The 18,959-nt window shown below is 39.3% G+C and overlaps 1 protein-coding gene across 16 annotated transcripts in view; it reads left to right on the top strand.

Annotated features, from left to right (window-relative positions):
- Window positions 1–18,959, top strand: part of AKAP9 (A-kinase anchoring protein 9) — a 105,996-nt gene that overhangs the window by 52,677 nt on the left and 34,360 nt on the right. For 15 of the 16 annotated variants that reach the window (XM_035129723.3, XM_088653609.1, XM_035129721.3 and 12 more), the window contains 2 exons: window positions 9,032–9,258; window positions 15,576–15,738. In XM_035129723.3, coding sequence (XP_034985614.3) covers window positions 9,032–9,258; window positions 15,576–15,738 — 390 coding nt within the window. Of the gene's footprint in view, window positions 1–9,031; window positions 9,259–12,128; window positions 12,950–15,575; window positions 15,739–18,959 lie in introns of those variants that run through there. The other variant, XM_035129727.3, reaches the window with a different exon arrangement.

Raw genomic sequence — 18,959 nt, 5'->3', positions numbered from 1 at the left:
CAAAAGCCGTTTTTTAAAGAGAGAGAGAGAGAGAGAGAGAGAGAGAGAGAGAGAGAGAGAGAGAGAGAGAGAGAGAGAGAAGGATACTAGGACATTGGGAGAGGGTGACATGGAAAGTTTTTCAGAGAAGGTTCTAACACGTTTGTGAGGATTCAGTTTTCATTTTCCTCAAGACAAAGGACACTTGGCTGACCAGATTTCCTTGTACAAAGTGCTTGGAGATGGAGTGACTGTGTATTTTTATTATGATTTGTGTTGCATTGAGAAGAACTGTATATGTTTGGTATGAGAGGTTACAAACTCATTTTGAGTAGGTAGATTTAGGCAGATTTAGATCTGCAAGTTGTTTTTTGTTTTTTGTAGGGTGGGGTTGGGGGGAAGAGTAGGAATCTCTCCATTGTCTAATTTACCTACCTGTGTCTCTCCCTCCCCTTTTCCTAACCCCATAGCAGGTCAGTGATGGCTTCTAGCCACCTCCAAACCCTCTTAAGTGTGTTGCATTTGTTTCAACTGTTGTTTTGCTTAATTAACCTGGCAGGACTCCCCAGCAGATTTCTTTGTCTGGACTGAGGAATAGAATAAGGGTTAGATAGTTTCTACCCACCCCCTTCCTCCGCTGCTTTTCATGACTACTACTCTAATGGCAATGTTTGTGAAACCACAAAGACTTTTCAGTTCACCTTGTTGGTAACACTGGAAGCTAAAACTCAAAGAGTACAGTGTAAGTAATGCTGAGGTTGCATGCTTGTCTCCAACCAGAAATCACTGCAAACAGATGCTTGTGACAACAGAGGAATGAATGGAACATTATCTGGATTTTCAAAAATAAATTAGTGCTTGAATTGTATCTCTGTAGTCTGACTACAGTGGGGAGACTCTTGTGTGAATAAAGAAGAAAATATTTAGTATTGCTTAATACGGATGAATGGTTGTTGAAGTTACTGGAGAAAAAATAATGCTGGCATTTGTTAATAATAATTACTTTTTGCGTGGAAGACAAAATGAATGAACCTGAGACATTTGGGTCTGAAGATTGGGGAAGTATTGCCTATTATTTTTTATATTTTCCTTCTCTCTTTTTTCCTCTCTTGTTTTCCTTGGTGTCCTCTAATCTGGGACATTATTGGAATTATACACACATGAAGGTGATGGTTGGTTGGTGAATGACCCAGAGTGAGAGGCAGGGAAGGGAAGACCTCCCAGGGTAGGAGACAGGGAAAAGAAAGGGAAGCTCCCAGGTGTAGGACGCAGATCTACCTTTGAGAAACAAAATCTGCATTTTCTTTTCTCTTTCTCTTTATTTCCCTCCCTGTTTTTGCTCTTATTTATGTTAGTTTTTTTATTGTATTGTACTGTATTATGAAAAAAGCCTTAATCAAATCTTATGAGAAATAAAAAAAGAATTGTGTCTATGCAGGAGAAAAAGCTAGTTTAGGATCACTCTACTTAGGCAGTATTATGTAGTGAATACCATATTGGCCTGAAGATAAGCCGCACCCGAATTTAAGCCGCACATTTAAAAGTTTGGGGGGGGGACACAATACCTGAATATAAGCTGCTGCCTTGGGGAAGAGGATGGGGAATTACGCATGGGGTGGGCGCCCCTTCGCTGCGCACCTGGCGCTATTTGCCCCACGTTCCTGGCTGCATACTGGATACTTTACGTAAGGTTGCAAATATAAGCCGCATTTAACTTTTCATGGTCAGATTTGGGGGGGGGGGAGTGTGGCTTATATTCTGGCCAATACGGTATATTGTTTTATCAAATTGTTTTGAAACTGTTTTGTGATTGTTGTTTGACATTACCATAGAGCAGGGATAGGCAACCTGGTACCCCTTCTAGTTGTTGGTTGTACCTTAACTACTGGCCGTGCTTGCTGTGGTTGATGGGAGTTGTAGTACAACAACTTCCAGCCCTGGATTCCCCATGTCTCATCTATGTTGGCCCTCAGTCAGTCATTTGTTGTAATTCTGCTCTTTGGAGCATAGGTAATGTGTGCAGTGAAATACAAGACTATACTTGCCTTCTCCAACTTGTACTAACTTGTCTCAGTATTTAAAAATAAACACTGATGAACCTTGTCATACTGATTTATGGAGTATAGAATTTAATGACATGACATTTTGTTCACTACCGGTTTCAGCACGAAGGCTTCTAATTTTTATTATAAAAATGAATTGTTCATTCTGTGAGCAGAAAGAGTAAGAGTGCATCATAGTGAAATATAAAGAAATCTGCACCTTCCATTCTCAATATGAGAGGGGAACTTCCTTTATCCTTGGCTCCAATTACGAGCCCTGCTTACTGTTTGTTTGTATTGTTGTTGTTGTCGTTGTTGTCACAAGATCCTAGGGTAAGTTACAACAATAAAATATACAATTATAAAAACAACTAAATCTGTTACAGCAATAAAACAAAAAAGGAGGGGGACAATTTAAAACAATTTCATATATGCCCTCATCACATGGATCACTCAGTAGAGCCTGAGGCTCTGGACCAGGCACTTCCAATACACTGTGATCTATTCACAGTATTAAAAAAACTGGCAGGGATCTACTCAAAGTTGTTGAGCTTTTCTCAGGAAGCCAAAGTTGATCGACCAGTAGTTCGCGATCGACCAGTTGGACTAGATGATCCTCGTGGTGCCTCCCAACTCTACAATTCTTTGATACTATGATTCTGCATGAAACAATACAAACTTTTAAAAACAATTCCATGTATGCAAACAGTTAAAATAGTTCCAGTACAGATGCAGACTGGGATCTCCACTTAAAAGGCTGTTGAAAGAGTATGGTATTCTGGAGGCACCAAAAGGACAACAGAGATAGGCTGTCTAATATGTGACCAAGGAGGGGGGCAGATTCCAAAGGGTAGGTGCCATGACACCTTTAAACAATAATTATGCTAAACTAGTAGATATATATTTAAAGCTGTTTTAGGTGTACCTTAAGTTTCTCTAATGTGTGAATTATGAATGCACTCTGATTTAATGTTGTTTTTTATTAGAAAAATCGTGTTAGCCATAGTTGGTCTCACCAGATTACAAAACTTGGTTAAGGAAAAGCAAAAGGCAAGTTAAAGCTTCCAATTCCTCATGACCATGTGGGAGTAAAAGAGTCTTATGACTTGACCATGACAATTGTGATTGGTGCTTATTACACTAAACCAGGCATCCCCAAACTGCGGCCCTCCAGATGTTTTGGCCTACAACTCCCATGATCCCTAGCTAACAGGACCAGTGGTCAGGGATCATGGGAATTCTAGGGCCGAAGTTTGGGGATGCCTGCACTAAACCATGGTTTATTGTGATGGACAAACACAGCCAGTATATGTTACAAGAAATTGTTTGGAATATTAAGTTGAATGCTGTTTCCTTAAATTGGCCAACTATGTCAGCTGAACTCACATAGTTAAAAACATCGGTTCCTATAAAATACCCTCTCAATTTTAAATGGTACATAGGGCCAAAATACACATTTGGTGATAAATTGAGATAGCACAGCTGACTGGAATTTAGTAAGCAACTCTATATAAGGAATATATCTAAGTCGTTCATTCTTTTGGTGTAGTATGTCAACCAAGCTAAAAAAATAAATCCCAGTAGATTTGGGGGTTTAATGTCAGAGATGGTTATATAATCAAGGACTTGCTGTGCCTGCAAATAATTATCTACCACTGTGCTTGCTCAGTAGTACAGAACTCCATGTGGTATTATACAAGAATGCTATCTGGTCTGGAACAGAATACTTTTTCAGATAAGACAAAATTCCAATGCAGAAAGTGTCTCCATGTAAAACTAGGACACCCCGAAAGTTGAGGGTTGTTTTTTTAGGAAGACCCAAAATTGGGTCAAATACTAGTAAAACATAGCATATAAGCCATATGCAGGCTACAAATGTGTTGGTGCACCTGCACAAACATTTGCTATGTAACCATATTGTATTTATTCTTAACTATTGAGATTTATTGCAGATTAATGCAAAATTCTTTGTTCAGGAGCAATCTTAGACTTTCTGAAGCAGCTTACACCGGTGTTGCTGCCTGTTATGTATTCAGTGGTCTGTGTTTGCCTGGACTAAGGATTCTGAGCCCCTGTGTTCTGATTGGATACGTGATATCCAATCACAGAACAATTCAGGATTTGGGCCTCTGCCATTGGCCCTTAAACTCTGAGTTATGATTCGCAGCTTGGAAGTTTAGACAGCCAATCATGTTGGGAGTGGGAGTGGTCCAAGCCTTCAGAAATGTATATAAGCAGTTGCCTTGCCCCTGTTGTCAAGTTCTTTTAGTTCAATAGAGGTTCTTGCTGTTATCACTGTATGTTGCCTTGTGGGAACCCACCTACACTTCACTGCCTATCTGTTGACGTAAGGAAAACCAGAGTTCCTGAAGATAAAATGTTGGTTCTGAAACGTGATAAGCCTTGGTATTTGGCACTTTGGGGAACTAGTTTCTCCTTGTTGCATATTTTCTGACTTCAGTTCCTCCCTCCAATTCTGTTGTTTTGGAAACCATGTGATACTCATGTTGAAAAATTCAGGCGTATACAATTGTGCACACGGATTACGCGCTGCTTCATAGATGGAAATGCTTTGCATGTGTGAATGATATCACGTCTGAAACATCACTTATTAGGAATGACTAAGCATAAAAAGGTATCCGGAGACAATGGCTGTATGTTGACATAATGCTAGGCCACTATTTAGTGCTACAGAAATGGGTCTGTAAGCTTATCTCAACTCTCAGGGAGGAGATTGGAAACTTTTGCTTCTGTTTTCAACTAATTTTTCTCAACTTGAGACCTGTGCTTAGTGGTTTAGGTTTAAGAAAGAAGTCAGGATCATAAACCATGGTTTGCAGTTGGTTGGTTTGTTAAGATTAACCACAGTTTGTCTAGGTTTGGACAGAATAAGTAACCATAGTTTGTTGCAATTTGAAGCAAAAAGCTTCTGATCTCTTCTTTGCAGCTGTGGTATGTACATAAGCCCTGGTGTTTATGCATGTAGCAATACAATAACTTTGGAATACGTCCAAGCCAGGTTAATGTGCCATGACATTGCTTTCTAGAGGCACGGATGAATAAGAGGAAAAGAGGAGTGTTGTTAAGATGGCAACAGCATAAAAGTTACTGCACAGGAAGAAATAAATTTCAGGCTTTTACAAAAATTCTGTGATTAATTAAATCTGCATCGAAATACAAAGAAACGCCCTCTCATATAAAACATTAGTTGTTAGGAGTTGCGGATTTAAAACATAAATCTTTAATCTTAAAATTTGATCTTAAGATGCAATCATATATTTAGCATGATCTGTCACTTCATGCTTTGTTTTGGTTTTATGTAACTCATTGAGATGCTTCTTTGAGAGGGTGTGTGAATGAAGGACTTCTTTTGGGCTCTTCAAGGAAGGCTTGCTTTTGGGTATGGTCAGCAATTATAGATGGGCAAAGAAAAAACAGCTGTCTTCATCACTGGTCTAGGGTGAAGCTGTATGTGTAAGCCAGAGGAAAGTAGACAGAACGTATATGTTGCAAAACTATTCTGAACTCATGAGAGTTAAATAAATTGGAAAGTTTAGAGAGCTTAAGAACAGGATAGATGGAATGGTGAGGGAAAGTTGTGGATTTGGCTATGTCTGAGCACCAAACACAACACAGAAAGGATCATTTTTTATAAGGTATAGTCCCCATATATAATCTATGTAAATAGAAGTGGCATTAATGTAAGACGTCCAGCAACTCATGCTTATTTATAGAGAGCTCATGTCATGGATTGCTGAAGCCTTCACGATGCATTCAATGATTCAGTTATTTTACAGTGTCCCTGTTCAGCTTCTGGTGTTGAACCACCTAAAATGGTACCCTTGACTCACAGCCCCTGTGAACTAACAGCCAAAATCAAACTGCAAATGTGTGGAGGAGTGGGAAGTTGTTTTAGGTCTGTTGTCATACTGACACTTTCCCTATTCACACCAAGGCGTTCACTCCACTGTTGCTATTCAGACTCCACTTGCGTAGGCCTGCCAGAAACTGAGGCAAAGTCCCCAATCTCAGCCCCATAAGTATAGCCTGAGGTGAACCAAAGGAAATAATTCTTCCCTATGTGCTGGCACTACTGTGTGGTACCAGATGGAGGAACAAGCAGGATTGTATGAGCTCTTGGCCAGAGATGAGCATCCCATCATTGGCTCAGCTTCCATTAAGACAGGGCATAAACAGGTCCCATCTAATCACAGGAGCTGCCCATACCAAGTGTCACAATCCTAGAGCTTTTGGTTAATAGCTAGAGCCAACACAAGGCTTTAGAAACGTAACTTCAAAATATTTGCAATCCTTTCACAGCCCCTCATCCACTGGAATACATAAGGGAGATTTACTTCATAATTATACATATAAACACTTGAAAAAACATGAGCTGCTGAAAACAAAGGCTAAGTCAGCACAAAACCTGCTGATTTGAAAACCTCATATACCTTAAGAAGTTTAAATGTTCTTGCACATCTGTGTAATTCTATGAAAATAGCATCCTGTATTCCAAAGTAGCTTACTGAAGCACAATACATCCAGCCATACAACCTCAGCAAAAATTTCCTGTAAGGACTTAGATTATAGGGTATGGTAGATTAATGTGAACGACGTGCATTTTCTCTGCAAGGATATGTTTAAAGGTTTTTAGTTAGCAACAGTTTTAAAATTTCATGTTACTTAAGGGGGGTTAGAAAAGCAAGCAAACCTACAGTCTGCAACCTAAATGAAAAGGGTGCATTTCTGTTTCCATGAAAAGCATGGAATACGAGAGTTAAACTGGCAACTGAGTCAGCTTTGCTGAACTGCATGGCACTGCTAGGCTCTTAACCCACAGCCGTTCCTCAGGTCTACGGATACCTGAGGCACGCTGTGATGCACCTTCTGAAGTTAATGCCCTACCCAGAAGGGCTAATAGTGAGGACGCATGGCCAAAGCTACAAGCTTGGGTGCCCTATTTCCTGGGTCAAAGGGGGCATTGGGCAATGGCGCGCAGAGTAATGAAGTTGTGGATTGGGCCTGAGTAATATATTCCCATTGGACTTTGCACATAGTTTAGAATACGCAGTAACTAATACATCTTTGTAATTGACTGTATCTTTTCTGTAGCTCTGCTTACTGTACTCCAGGTTCTTATTTGTCAGAAGCTAAGCAGGGTCTCTTACCTGGTCAGTACTTAAAGATGGTTGAACTTCAAAGAGCATCCGTTGCGTCAGTAAGTGGTGTCGGTGGCTCAGTACGGGGTTATGCTTCCCCTCGACTCAGCCTTAACCAATGTATTAACATTGACCAAACAGTATCCTGGATGTGCATCTCAAAGGTCCTTTCTACTCTGAGGATATTAAAGCTCCTGCAGTAAATATGCTTTGACACCAGGAGGCCCTTCACCTCCTGATGGAATAGTAGCACTTTGCGTATTGTAAAAAGGGTGAGCGGTTAAGTCTGTAGAAAGTTTTTGTTTTTGTTTTTTTAAGAAGGGTTTGGAAAGTTTTTAAACTCTTCCTTTCTCCAAATCCATCCTAAATGTTGGCCTAAAACATTTGCCAGCAAATCCCTAAGGGAACTGCACGCTGACGGCTCTCAGTTTGAATCCTGCAGGGCATGTAAAGTGCTTTGACATCCTGTGCAGATGAAAGGTGCCATGTGAATGTAAACTTGACACTCATCCAGCTATTCATTCCATTCATATAAAAACTATGCTGTTTTATTTTTGTTCATGGAGTGTTGCAGTTTTATGGAATTTTGTGTTGGCCTTACGAAAACTATAAAAGGAGATATGTAACAGTAATTCATATTAAGGAAAATATTTCATGGATATTATAAAGGTGGTACTGTACACCAAGGCTCTGAAAGCCTAAGCAAGATGTGTTGGTGGTGCCTACTGCAATTTGTACTGACTAGTTCACCAAAGAGGAAAGGGCACTATAAAATTATTCCTAGAAAGACCTCTTGCCATGGTCCTGGTTCAGACAGAGCTGAGAAAACTGCAGTCCTAAAGGCCTGAGAGAGTGTGCCTGTGCGTTCCCTTCTTGTCCCTTCCTACCCAGCAGCCTCCAGCTCTTCTTTTAATGACAGGTTCACATTGCAACCTAATAGAGAAATTGTGCTTTAGTCCTTGACTATTATTGATGACATGAAATCACTGTTTATTAATTTAAGATGGCTCTTACATCTGAACCAGGACTTCCTTTTTGCTGTTTTGGACATGAAAGCTTTTGCAAAACTGCTACTGCTGGCTTCATTACTGACAGTGGATTTTACTTTTAAACTGGAAAATACTGATCAAAACTGAAATCTGAGTAAAAGGCAACAGACAATATATTTAGTTTGCTGGGAAATCTAAGGGAGTAGACTTCCCAGGAGGAGACTTAAAGAGAGATAAAGTTGGCCCCAAGCAGGCCAGTTGAGAGCAGGAATCATTTCCCCCCAACTCATATATCCGTCCATAGAATTGCAGCCCGCTTGGTAGTATATCTTTTTAAACAAACAAACAAACACAAAAACAAACCCTGATGTCGACATGAATAGTTCCCTGATTTAATTGTCCAATAGTAATTTATTAAGGGCATAATCTGAATGTTATGCTTACATTCTCTATGCTTCCAATGTGCAGCTGCTTATTCCAAACTGGGACACACTAACAGAAGCCAATAAGATTTGTTTGCAGATATGTACCCGCTATAAGAGGAATAGACTATAGCATGCTACAAAAATATTTTTCTTCTGTTAGTATCTCCTTTTCTATTGCCTGTTTCTGCTTGCTAACATTCTCTCTACCTTATTTGTGTAACTTTTAGTGCAAAATGTATTTTTTGTTGTTGCTGTGATGTCCTGCTTTTACAGTGTAAGTATGGCCATATATTATTATATATGTGTATTTGTACTATTTATTTGATCATAATTCATTCTGTATATATATGAACCCGTTTTACCATTTTTAATACCAAAAAGCTTTACAAGACACCATTATTCATATTATTATTATCATTATTATTATTTTTGTGTAGAAAAGGCATCGTCTTCGTATCATGGCAGCGATGTAGAAGGTGATGGCCCTAGCATGTGGTCAGAAGTCACAGATGAAGGCCTTGAACTCTCACAGTACCTCACGGAGCATGGCTTTGCTGGAGTGGAAGTAGACCCCAAAAATGAAGAGCTGGTTTTAAATATCAGTTCTCGACTTCAGGCAGCCGTTGAAAAACTTCTGGAAACAATAAACGAAACCACCAATCAGGTAGCACTCCTTAATTACGGTATATCCTTAGTAGATTATTGAGGAGCGGGTTGCAAAACACTATTGGAGACAGTATAGGTTTTGAAAATCTTCTCCCTTTGCATCTCATCCCAGTCTCCACTCCCCCTTCTCCTTACAATTTGTCCCAACCACACCTTCTCCCTTAGATCTCCTCCCACCCTCTGCTTATACTCCCTGCCTCGCACTGACACAGTTGCCTTGGCCTTAGCTGCAGAAGTTGAGGAGCAGGGAAGTGGTAAGATGGTTGTTTGACAGCTCCCCTGTGCTGTCCCGACTGCTCCTCAGTGGCCTGCCTGGAGTTCCCACCTGCCTCTGCTTACTTCCTTCTCTACTCCAATGCTGCTGAGGCCAAAACATTAATATTGGTGGGCAGTGCCGCAAAACTGAATGGTTGCTGGGGAGCTGCCCTGGCTTTTCCTCTGAGGCTTGCCTAGGCTACCTGATACCTGTGTTGATCATCTGGGCTACCTGCTCACCTGCACTGTCACTTGACTGTTCACTCACCTGCATGGGCTGCCCCCATCTCTATCATCCACCAACACTACTTTTCCTTTTTCACGTTGTAGTTCACAGAGCCATCTGTTGCTGGCCATGCAAACCACAGCATGATGACATCCTTATATATTATATAGTACTGTAGGATAGTTTTTAGAAAAGTAAGCATTAGCATCTCTAAAAAGGTAGCTACTGTATAGCCCTGATACCTGTTTATTTGTTGAGCCAGGTGTATTTATTTTCCACCTCCATCTCCCCTTCTGGTGGTGGTACAGCTACAATAGTATATGATTTTTTGGTGGATTATGGTAGGTTTTTCAGATCTTTTGAAGTGTCTTTGTTATGTTTTCAGAGGTTTCTTTCATTTAAATGTTTAAATGTATTTAAGACAGTAACGTAAACAGTTCAAAGTTGTGAATAAGCTAAATCAAATTGTTTGAAAGTTGTTTCTTTGGTTGCCATGACTTTGATCATTCCTTCTTTGGGAGTGCAGATATTTATCGTGCTGTGGATTCAAACTCTTATAGGCTGCTGTGTGTATCAGTTGGTTGAAGGGCCAATTCTTTGGGTACAGGGAAGCTGCACACAAACATTGTCTAGTACCTCAACGTGAGGAAGTACGGTAAATTGGATTCCTTCAGACCTATATACCATTGGTGCCCTCAAAGTGTGGAATGTGTAGTTGTTCCCAGTTTCAACTAGTGTTCATACAGTTCTTATTATTTCCAGAAAGATATGTGTATGCCAGTGTAACTTGCAATAGGATTTCATTTGCAATGCAGTTTTTTCAGTGTTGGCTTTCCTAGAAAAGAAATACTTGATTTTAAAAACTAGTGAATCGTAGGATTGAATAAGTCTTGCATCCTAATGTTGTTTCATTGGAATTGTTTCAACCTGCTTATCCTACTGGAAGCCTTTTATCTTTCCATCTCAATATTTTTCTGCAATATTTTGAGTCATCACACCTTGGTGTTTACCCATCTCTTCTCCCTCCTCAAATACTTGGAACTTTTAGAATGGTGCCATGAATGTGCACACCAAGTTTGAACCAAATTTTTCAGTGCTGAATATTTCCCTTTTAAAAAATAGTCCCTATCAAAAAGGTCAGTTTTTAACCGGAAACCTAGAACGACTTTTGGAAAAAGCAATAAATTGTAGCGTGCATAGTTTTAGTGTTCAAAGAAGAAATCACATTTCTTGCATGCCTCAAAATGGTCCCACATTTGATCTTGGAACTTGCATCATAGTATTGTAGCCTCAGTCTGTCAAATGCATTTGAAATGAAACTCAGTGCTCAAAGGAGAGCTCTTCCATCCCTCTTAGAAACAGGTGAATGGATCAGACCCATCTTTGAATTTGAAATGTACTATTCTATTTCATATCTGTCTATCAAGTTTAATTTTATCAACTTAGTTTCTCAAGACTCTCTTGCAAGAGAACAAGCAGGAAATGCCCAGCAAGTTAAATCAAAGACTTATTTTCTAATGGGCATTAAGTGCATCATTTTACAACTTGTTTCTTCACAGGATGTAATCAAAATCTTACTCTCCTTTCCAGGGCCGTCTCTAGGCTGGGTGGTGCAAGGCGCCAGGGCGCCTGGCCACCAGGGGTGCGGAAGGGGCGCCAATCTGCTTCATGATTCTGCTTCATGGGCTGGTGTCTCCTCCTCTTCTTGCTGATGAAGCAGAATCAGCGAGACTCCTGCCTAGAGTGGCACCATGCACCTTCTGCTGCTCTAGGCAGGAGTCTCGCTGTTTCTGCTTCATGGGCAAGAAGAGGAGGAGAGGAAGCTCAATAGCCGCATGCTACTGCCGCCGTGGGGGGGGGGGGCGCTGGAGGATTTTTGCACCACAGCGCTGGATACCTTTAACACGTTACTGCTCCTTTCTATCTCCCCTCATCCCCCTCAAACTTCCAAAGGAACTATGTTATGATGATAAGGTGATCTTTGTGCCTGAAAAATCTAGAAACAGTCTGAATTTGGCCTATCATCTAATTCATGGACTTGCACATTGATCCTAATAGAAAGAGAAACCTTGCTAGGAGTGTTTTTCAGGCTGTCAACATTAAAGATCTGGAGATGCAATTGTATTTTAGAAATGTTCTTTTTTTTTAAAAAAAGCATTGAAAATAGTCTCTTAGTCTTGAAGCTATTGTTCCCTTACAAATACAGCTTCTCTGCTCTGAGTTGGATTTTGAATCTTGTCGGGCAAGGTTTACTGTGGGTGTGCTAATTCAAATTCCATCGGCTTGTGTACCTGCAGTAAAGAAATTAAGCCACTCCCACTGTCCTGACCTCTTCCTCAACAGAGAGAGAGAGAGAGAGAGAGAGAGAGAGAGAGAGAGAGAGAGAGAGAGAGAGAGAGAGAGAGAGACAGAGCCTTTCACTTTGCACCGTGAAGTTTTATCTAACTTCAGGAGAATTCTTTCAAGGAAGTAATCAAAGCCAAATAGTGTGCCACTTTTTGTATTTTTTACCTCACTGTAGCAGGTGCTTTTGTTTTGTTTTTTTCCATTGATAACTGCTGCAATTTTTTTGCTGTAATGGATTGATTAGCTGCCTGTTGCTTGTCATTACATTGTCTAATAATAATGAAGATACCTTGTTCCCTCGATGAATGCCTGCCTCACATTACTATTTCTTTTTGTTTAAAATACCTTTTTGAGTTTGGTTCTGAGGGGGAAAGTCGTAGTTCAGTGAAGTCTGCAAATGTTGACACTTTCTTTTCTTCCCAAGTTGATATTTACTTGGGCTTCTCCTTACTTGCGGGTTACTTATCCGGATGTGAACTGATAGTTCCTGGCTCTCTGCAGCAGTCAGACAACTGGTGAACTTCTCTGCAATTTTTTCTCAGTATATTGAAACCTTTCATAGCTAAGGCGAATAGCCCTATCTGATGAGCGAGGGCAGCAACGTTATTCTCGGATGGATTCCTACCGCACATATTGGGCATCAAATCTGTTCAGTGGCTTGAAGTCAGAAAAACGCCAGGAAGAAGATACATATGAAGTTGAATCTCGTGTGCCTTTGCCATATCCTTTTCCTTTCACCAAAGAGTTGGATGAAAATAACTCTGTAGTTGTCAATACTTCAATTTTTCATTTTAGCCACAGGAAAAATGAGCATAGAGTAAGAGTTGTTTCAAAAATTTCTTTGCCTACACCCCCTTATTCAGTAAGTATGAAAGAACCTGAAGGAATTTCAATCTTGCTGTACATGTGTGTGTGAAAGAGAGAGAGAGAGTGTGTGTGTGTCTTACATGCTGGCAGAAATGGTAACCAGGGAAAGTTTTAAACTATGTACTGTACTTGATAAAAAAAATTGTATCTAAAGCAGTTTTTTATTTTATAAACAAAGCTAATGAAACTTTTTTCTTAAATTATTGACATTACAGTAGAATTGAATTCAGCATACAGTGCCAGTATTGACATCATAAAGCAGGCGCAGATGTAATATATTTGTAGGTATCTGTTATTTTAGTGTTTGCCACTTAAATCTAAAATATGACAGCAGTGTATCTGAGCCATGTAGCATATCTAGCTATCATTTAAGAATCACATTTATTCTCTTTGTCTATTTGATTTTATTTATTTGATTCCCCCCAAATGCCTTTCAGTAAAATATCTTTGCAAAGTAGCAAAAAGCATACTTTAATATAAGGACCATTTCCAATGAATGTATGATTCTGTTTGCACCCAAAGCTGAATGCAACATTGTTATAATAGATATTAGGAGGCACATGACAAAATGAGGATCAAATGCCTACATTGGACAATGTGTTGCATGTGCTGCTTTAGTAGTGAATAGTTTAATTTGGCCCTGCTTCAGTGTAGAGTGAAGAAACAGAAAGTAATGGAAATACTAATGTCACTTTCTAATAAGATATTTCAAATGCATACTTAAACTAAGATGCAGTAGTATATTCTGTAAAATGCACCTGTGAATTTTCAATAATGCTAAGTATAGTGATCTGCCATGTAATCAAAGCATAGAGAAATCTTTAGTACAATTTAAATAACCTTTAGGAATATTATTTTGTGTTTTGACACAATGTGCTGACTGAGGCTTTGTGCATAATATGCATTTGAAGCACGTTTCAAACGTCTCCCCCCAAAAATCAACTAAACAGGAACTCCTGTGCTTTAAATGTACGATATATACACAGACTTAGGTGACTTGAGACCTGTACTGTGAGATGCACTTCTCTCTCTCTCTCTCTCTCTCTCTCTCTCTCTCTCTCTCTCTCTCTCTCTCGGTATAGTTTTGCTGTCTTTAGATTTAGCGATGGGGCTGGGATACCTAGATAACATTTCTCTCCTTCCCTGGGATGGTGGTGGAGGAAACTAGAAGTTCTCCATGAGTGCAGCTGTTATTTGGATTTTGAGAGCCCTTCCACACAGCCGAGCCACGTTGCTGGATGAGGGGAAAAAAACTAACCCCAAGTATACACTGCTGCAGGAGGTTTTAGATCTGTTTGCATGGATTTCTTGACATTTTGCTTGCTGGCCCATGTCTTCATTGTTAACCAGCAACAACCACCTTAGCTTTGTTAACGCTAAAACAGTTGATAAAAATAGAAGAGCTTTTTTTTCTGATAAAGCCATGCACTATGAGGAATATAGTATTACAAGACACATAATATGTGAACACATTCAACATACTTATAAAAACATGGGTGCGGGTTCTTTCCTTCCCTGCAGTTAAACAAATATGTGTTTTGTCATTTTGTAATTTGAGTAGCACGCGAAATGTCAGCAGCCTTACCTGCCCTTAACAGCTAAACTCTGAACTTTTTTCACTTGTTCAACTGAGCTAAGAATTTTTTTTAACAAATTCTATGTAAAGTCATGAATACTACATGACTTTACTTACCTTAAGCACATGGCTTGAAAAATATTGTTTCCCCCAAGTCTCTACTCTGATTCTGGTCTGATAATTACAGCAGGTGGTTCTTGATCATTTCTCAAAGATTTTTTCAAAAGAGGCAGGATTTTTGGCTCAGAGTTATTGGTTTTTGAGATGAATTGTTTTTTTTGGGGGGGGGCAGATGAACTTCAATTTTTTAAAAAAATTATGTCAGTTAATTAGGTGACATTTCCACAAATTAAACAATGGATGGAAAATATACCATGGGAAACAACATATCCCTTCAAGTACTAATTCATATGTGTTAAAGAGCTTTAGAGCCTATTGAACCTTGCCTATAGGGTTGTTTCTGCTTCATTGTGGTTCTCCAACCTTTGATCTGAGGGAGTTGCACAGTAAATATCACCTTGTAGTATGTCTTGTTGTATTAATTGAGCATGGTGGAAAGCAGCAAAGTTTCTTATGAAGTAGAATTTTTATTTGCAACATGAAATCCGTTGTTCCACATTCCTTTTCAACCGTCCTAATTAGGAACTTTCATATAAAATTTGTAGCAAAAGATAATATGTGTAGTATGTGCTGCGGATTCCATTACGTTTTGGAAAGTTCATAATGAACATTAAAATGAGCCTCTCATAAGTTGATGTAAGCTAGGAAGTGTCAAGTTCCGGCACTTGGACACGGATATGGTCATGTGACACTGTGATTCATTATACTGCAGTGTGCAGGTATTTACTTATCTTACTGACCATATTGTGTAAGGCCAATAAACCTCTAATTTAAAAGTCTGTAGAAATGAATGAAAGGGCCCAATCATCCTTTCCATATTATTTATCCTTCCACAACAAGTTCTAGTTTCCAGTATAAGACCTGGGTAAACATTTATTTGTTTAAACCATCACATTTTAACCTTTTAAATTCTCTTATCTTACAGCTTGAACATGCTAAAGTTACACAGACAGAATTGATGCGAGAGTCCTTTAAACAGGAACAAGAAGCCACTGAATTAATCAGATGCCAGGAGGAATTGCAAGAGCGACTCGATGGAGAGGTTAAGGCTAGAGAGCAGTTGGCTTTGGAGCTTAGCAAAGCAGAGAGTAAGTATCGATTCATCTGCTGTATAAGGCTTTAAATGTTTAAAGCATAGAAAATCGTTTCTCTTCATTGTGTCAGTGTTTGCTGTATTTGCATTCTTCACCCCAAAAATGCCAGAATCATAGAGCAACTCATTCAGTGATCTCTTGAATCCTATCAAATTTTCAGGTAGTTATGGATAAACTATCCTTCTTTTTCAGCAATAGAGAAAATGAAGGTGCAAGCAAATAGAAAACAAAATTAATTCATACCTCTCTGAGAGAAAGGAAAGCAACCACAATGCGAAACAGACAGACAGAGAGCAGAAATGAAGAATAAAATAAAAAAATGAGTATCTTGTGCAAAGGTTAGGGGAAAATAAGGGGGAGAGGAATTTCAGAATCTTCTTTCTTTTTAACCTGTGCTTCAAGTTAAACTACATTAAAGGTTATTTCCTAAGACCATTATTATCATTCATTTGTTCTGTGATGGACAGCAGCAGTCTCTTGAGCATTTATTGATGAGAAAATTGCAAAATGAGGGTTTTCATGGTTGGTTCAACTCTGGCATATTTTGTAGACGATGCTTTCACCATTGTGAATATTCTCAATTTGGGTGCCAACAGTAGGAGTAATGAGCTCTTTACTCATAATATCACATTTTGTGTATGATTCAGAATCTGTTAAACCTGTATAACAGGATGTCCGTTGCCATAGAAACCTATCACCATTGTACTCGTTCTTTCAATAGACATTAGTGCAGGGTAAGACACAAATTATTTGTGAAAAGTTCTGCTTACTGAGCAAGGCATAAAGGCAAGATTCAAAAACTAGGGCTCAACCTAAACAACTTTTTCATTAACTAATTATAAAAAAATTAAATACAAGGAAAGTCATGTTATAGCTGGTGGATGGTCTCTGTTTTACAGCACTTCAACTTTTCAGCCAGATTTCCTTTGAAATGTATATGATCCTAGATTTTGAATGAGCCCTTGAATTAATCAACAGGTGTTTGAGTCATGGGTCAATGAGTTAGTTGATAAATCAAAGAGCCAGAATTTGGCAGCACTGAACCATTCACAGAAATCATCATGTGAACCTGTCCTTTAATAGGCTGTACATTGGCATTTAATAAATAAATTCTGACTGATATAAAAATAGATTACTTACATTGTACTAAAAGCCAAATAAATTATTTTAATTTAGGATAATTGTGCTTTGCTTCTTTAAAAAAATTGATGTTTAAAATTGTTCTTTAAAAGTATTCTTGTGTTGCTTGTTGGCTGCTTTCAGCAGCACTAAAAACCAAACAAACTGCATGTTAAAGCTGCAATCCTAAACATATTTACTAGAAAATAAGATTAATTGAACTCAATAGGACTTGCTTCTGAGTAAACATTGATAGGATTGTGCTAGAAACAACTTTACTTCAGACTATTTATTAACAACAAAACGGCCAACAGTATTCATCAAGCTTGGAAAATTTGTCAAAAGAAGTCTATGGAGCTGCATTTTTCCTTAAGATAAACACTTCTTTTTTGAAATAATTTTTATTGTTTCCACTTTAAATAAAAAACAATATATCCCAACAGTTATCCACACATCTTCTTCCCATCACTCTGCCGAGCTTTTGACTTCCCTCCATCCCACCACCAGGCTTTCCCTTTTCTAGTCTACATCTCGCAGTCTACCTATTTTCCGGCGTATAAGATGACTGGATGTATAAGACGACCCCCAACTTTTCCAGTTAAAATATAGAGTTTGGGATATATTCGCCGTATAAGACTGCCCCTCTTCCTACGATCGTCCATGGGCCAGACGTACCTGCGCTGCCCATATTAAAAATGTCTGCAGTGCCAGAAATCGCTTGTGCACATGTCCGGAAGCGGAAAATCGCGTCTGGACATGCGCAGAAGCGATTTCCGGCACCACACTGCCCATTTCCAAAATGTCTGCAGCACCAGAAATCGCTTCTGTGGCTGCGTATAAGACAACCCCCAACTTTTGAGAAGATTTTCCTGGGTTAAAAAGTAGTCTTATACACAGGAAAATACAGTACTTTCTAACGAGGGTTAGTGATTTACTAATGTGCCCTTGGGCAGTTCTCATGAAATTGAGTGCCATATTTTTTTTAAAAAGATCTGATTCATGACTGCTTCTTGGGAGCAGTATTTACAGTCTCTGACATTACAGCAGCCAACTCCTTTAAATTCTGGTTTTGTCACCTTGATTTTCAAAAAAAGGCAGATTTAAGCTACTGCAAACTTTCTCGTTTGGTAGAATTCCATGCATTATGAATGTGCACTCATACAAAAAATCGTCCAAATTATGGCCTTCTGTCCTGTCATAAAGATTTAAAACCCTCTTTACATGTTAAGTAGTGTCTACAGCTCTAAAGTATGTCACATGTACACAATCCTGCTTCACATAGTATCGAATGGTTTTGTTAATAAAAAACACCCATTTCAACACACGTCCTATGACTTGTCTAGTTTGCTTTTCATATGATAATATCATCCTAGGACAAGTGACCAGATGCATAAGTTATACATTGGTTTATCAGTTTGGCTTACACATGGGCCGGTAGATCCTGGTGCCACTGTTATTTAAAGAGCAAGTTTATAGGCTTTCAGATAGTAAAGAAAAGGATTGGGTTCAAAGGCGGACCCCCACCCCATCATCAACACTCCCACCCCACCACTACCATCAAAAAGCATATCTGTTGTAAAATAAGAGGGAGGGAGAGGGAGAGAGGAGCAAAGGTTGATTTGAGTTGGGGATCAGCTTTTTAAAAGGAAAATATCCACCAGACTAGCATAGCTCCTTGGACATAACTAAATTATTCCTTTGAATCCTAACCAAGCACAGGAATTCAAAGTCTCATGTTTACAAGAAATCTAACTTAGGACAGTAGAAAATTCAGTGGGACTGGGGACCCAGGTGGCGCTGTGGGTTAAACCACTGAGCCTAGGGCTTGCTGATCAGAAGGTCGGTGGTTTGAATCCCTGTGACGGGGTGAGCTCCCATTGCTTGGTCCCAGCTCCTGCCAACCTAGCAGTTCGAAAGCACGTCAAAGTGCAAGTAGATAAATAGGAACCGCTACAGCGGGAAGGTAAACGGCGTTTCCATGTGCTGCTCTGGTTTGCCAGAAGCGGCTTTGTCATGCTGGCCACATGACCTGGAAGCCATACGCCGGCTCCCTCGGCCAATAATGCGAGATGAGTTCTTTAGGTTTGTGTTCCCTC

Source organism: Zootoca vivipara, chromosome 11 (assembly GCF_965207765.1).
Source record: "Zootoca vivipara chromosome 11, rZooViv2.hap1.1, whole genome shotgun sequence".
Classification (NCBI taxonomy): domain Eukaryota; kingdom Metazoa; phylum Chordata; class Lepidosauria; order Squamata; family Lacertidae; genus Zootoca; species Zootoca vivipara.
Note: the sequence above shows the minus strand (reverse complement) of the source record. Positions and strands in the feature narration are given on the sequence as shown.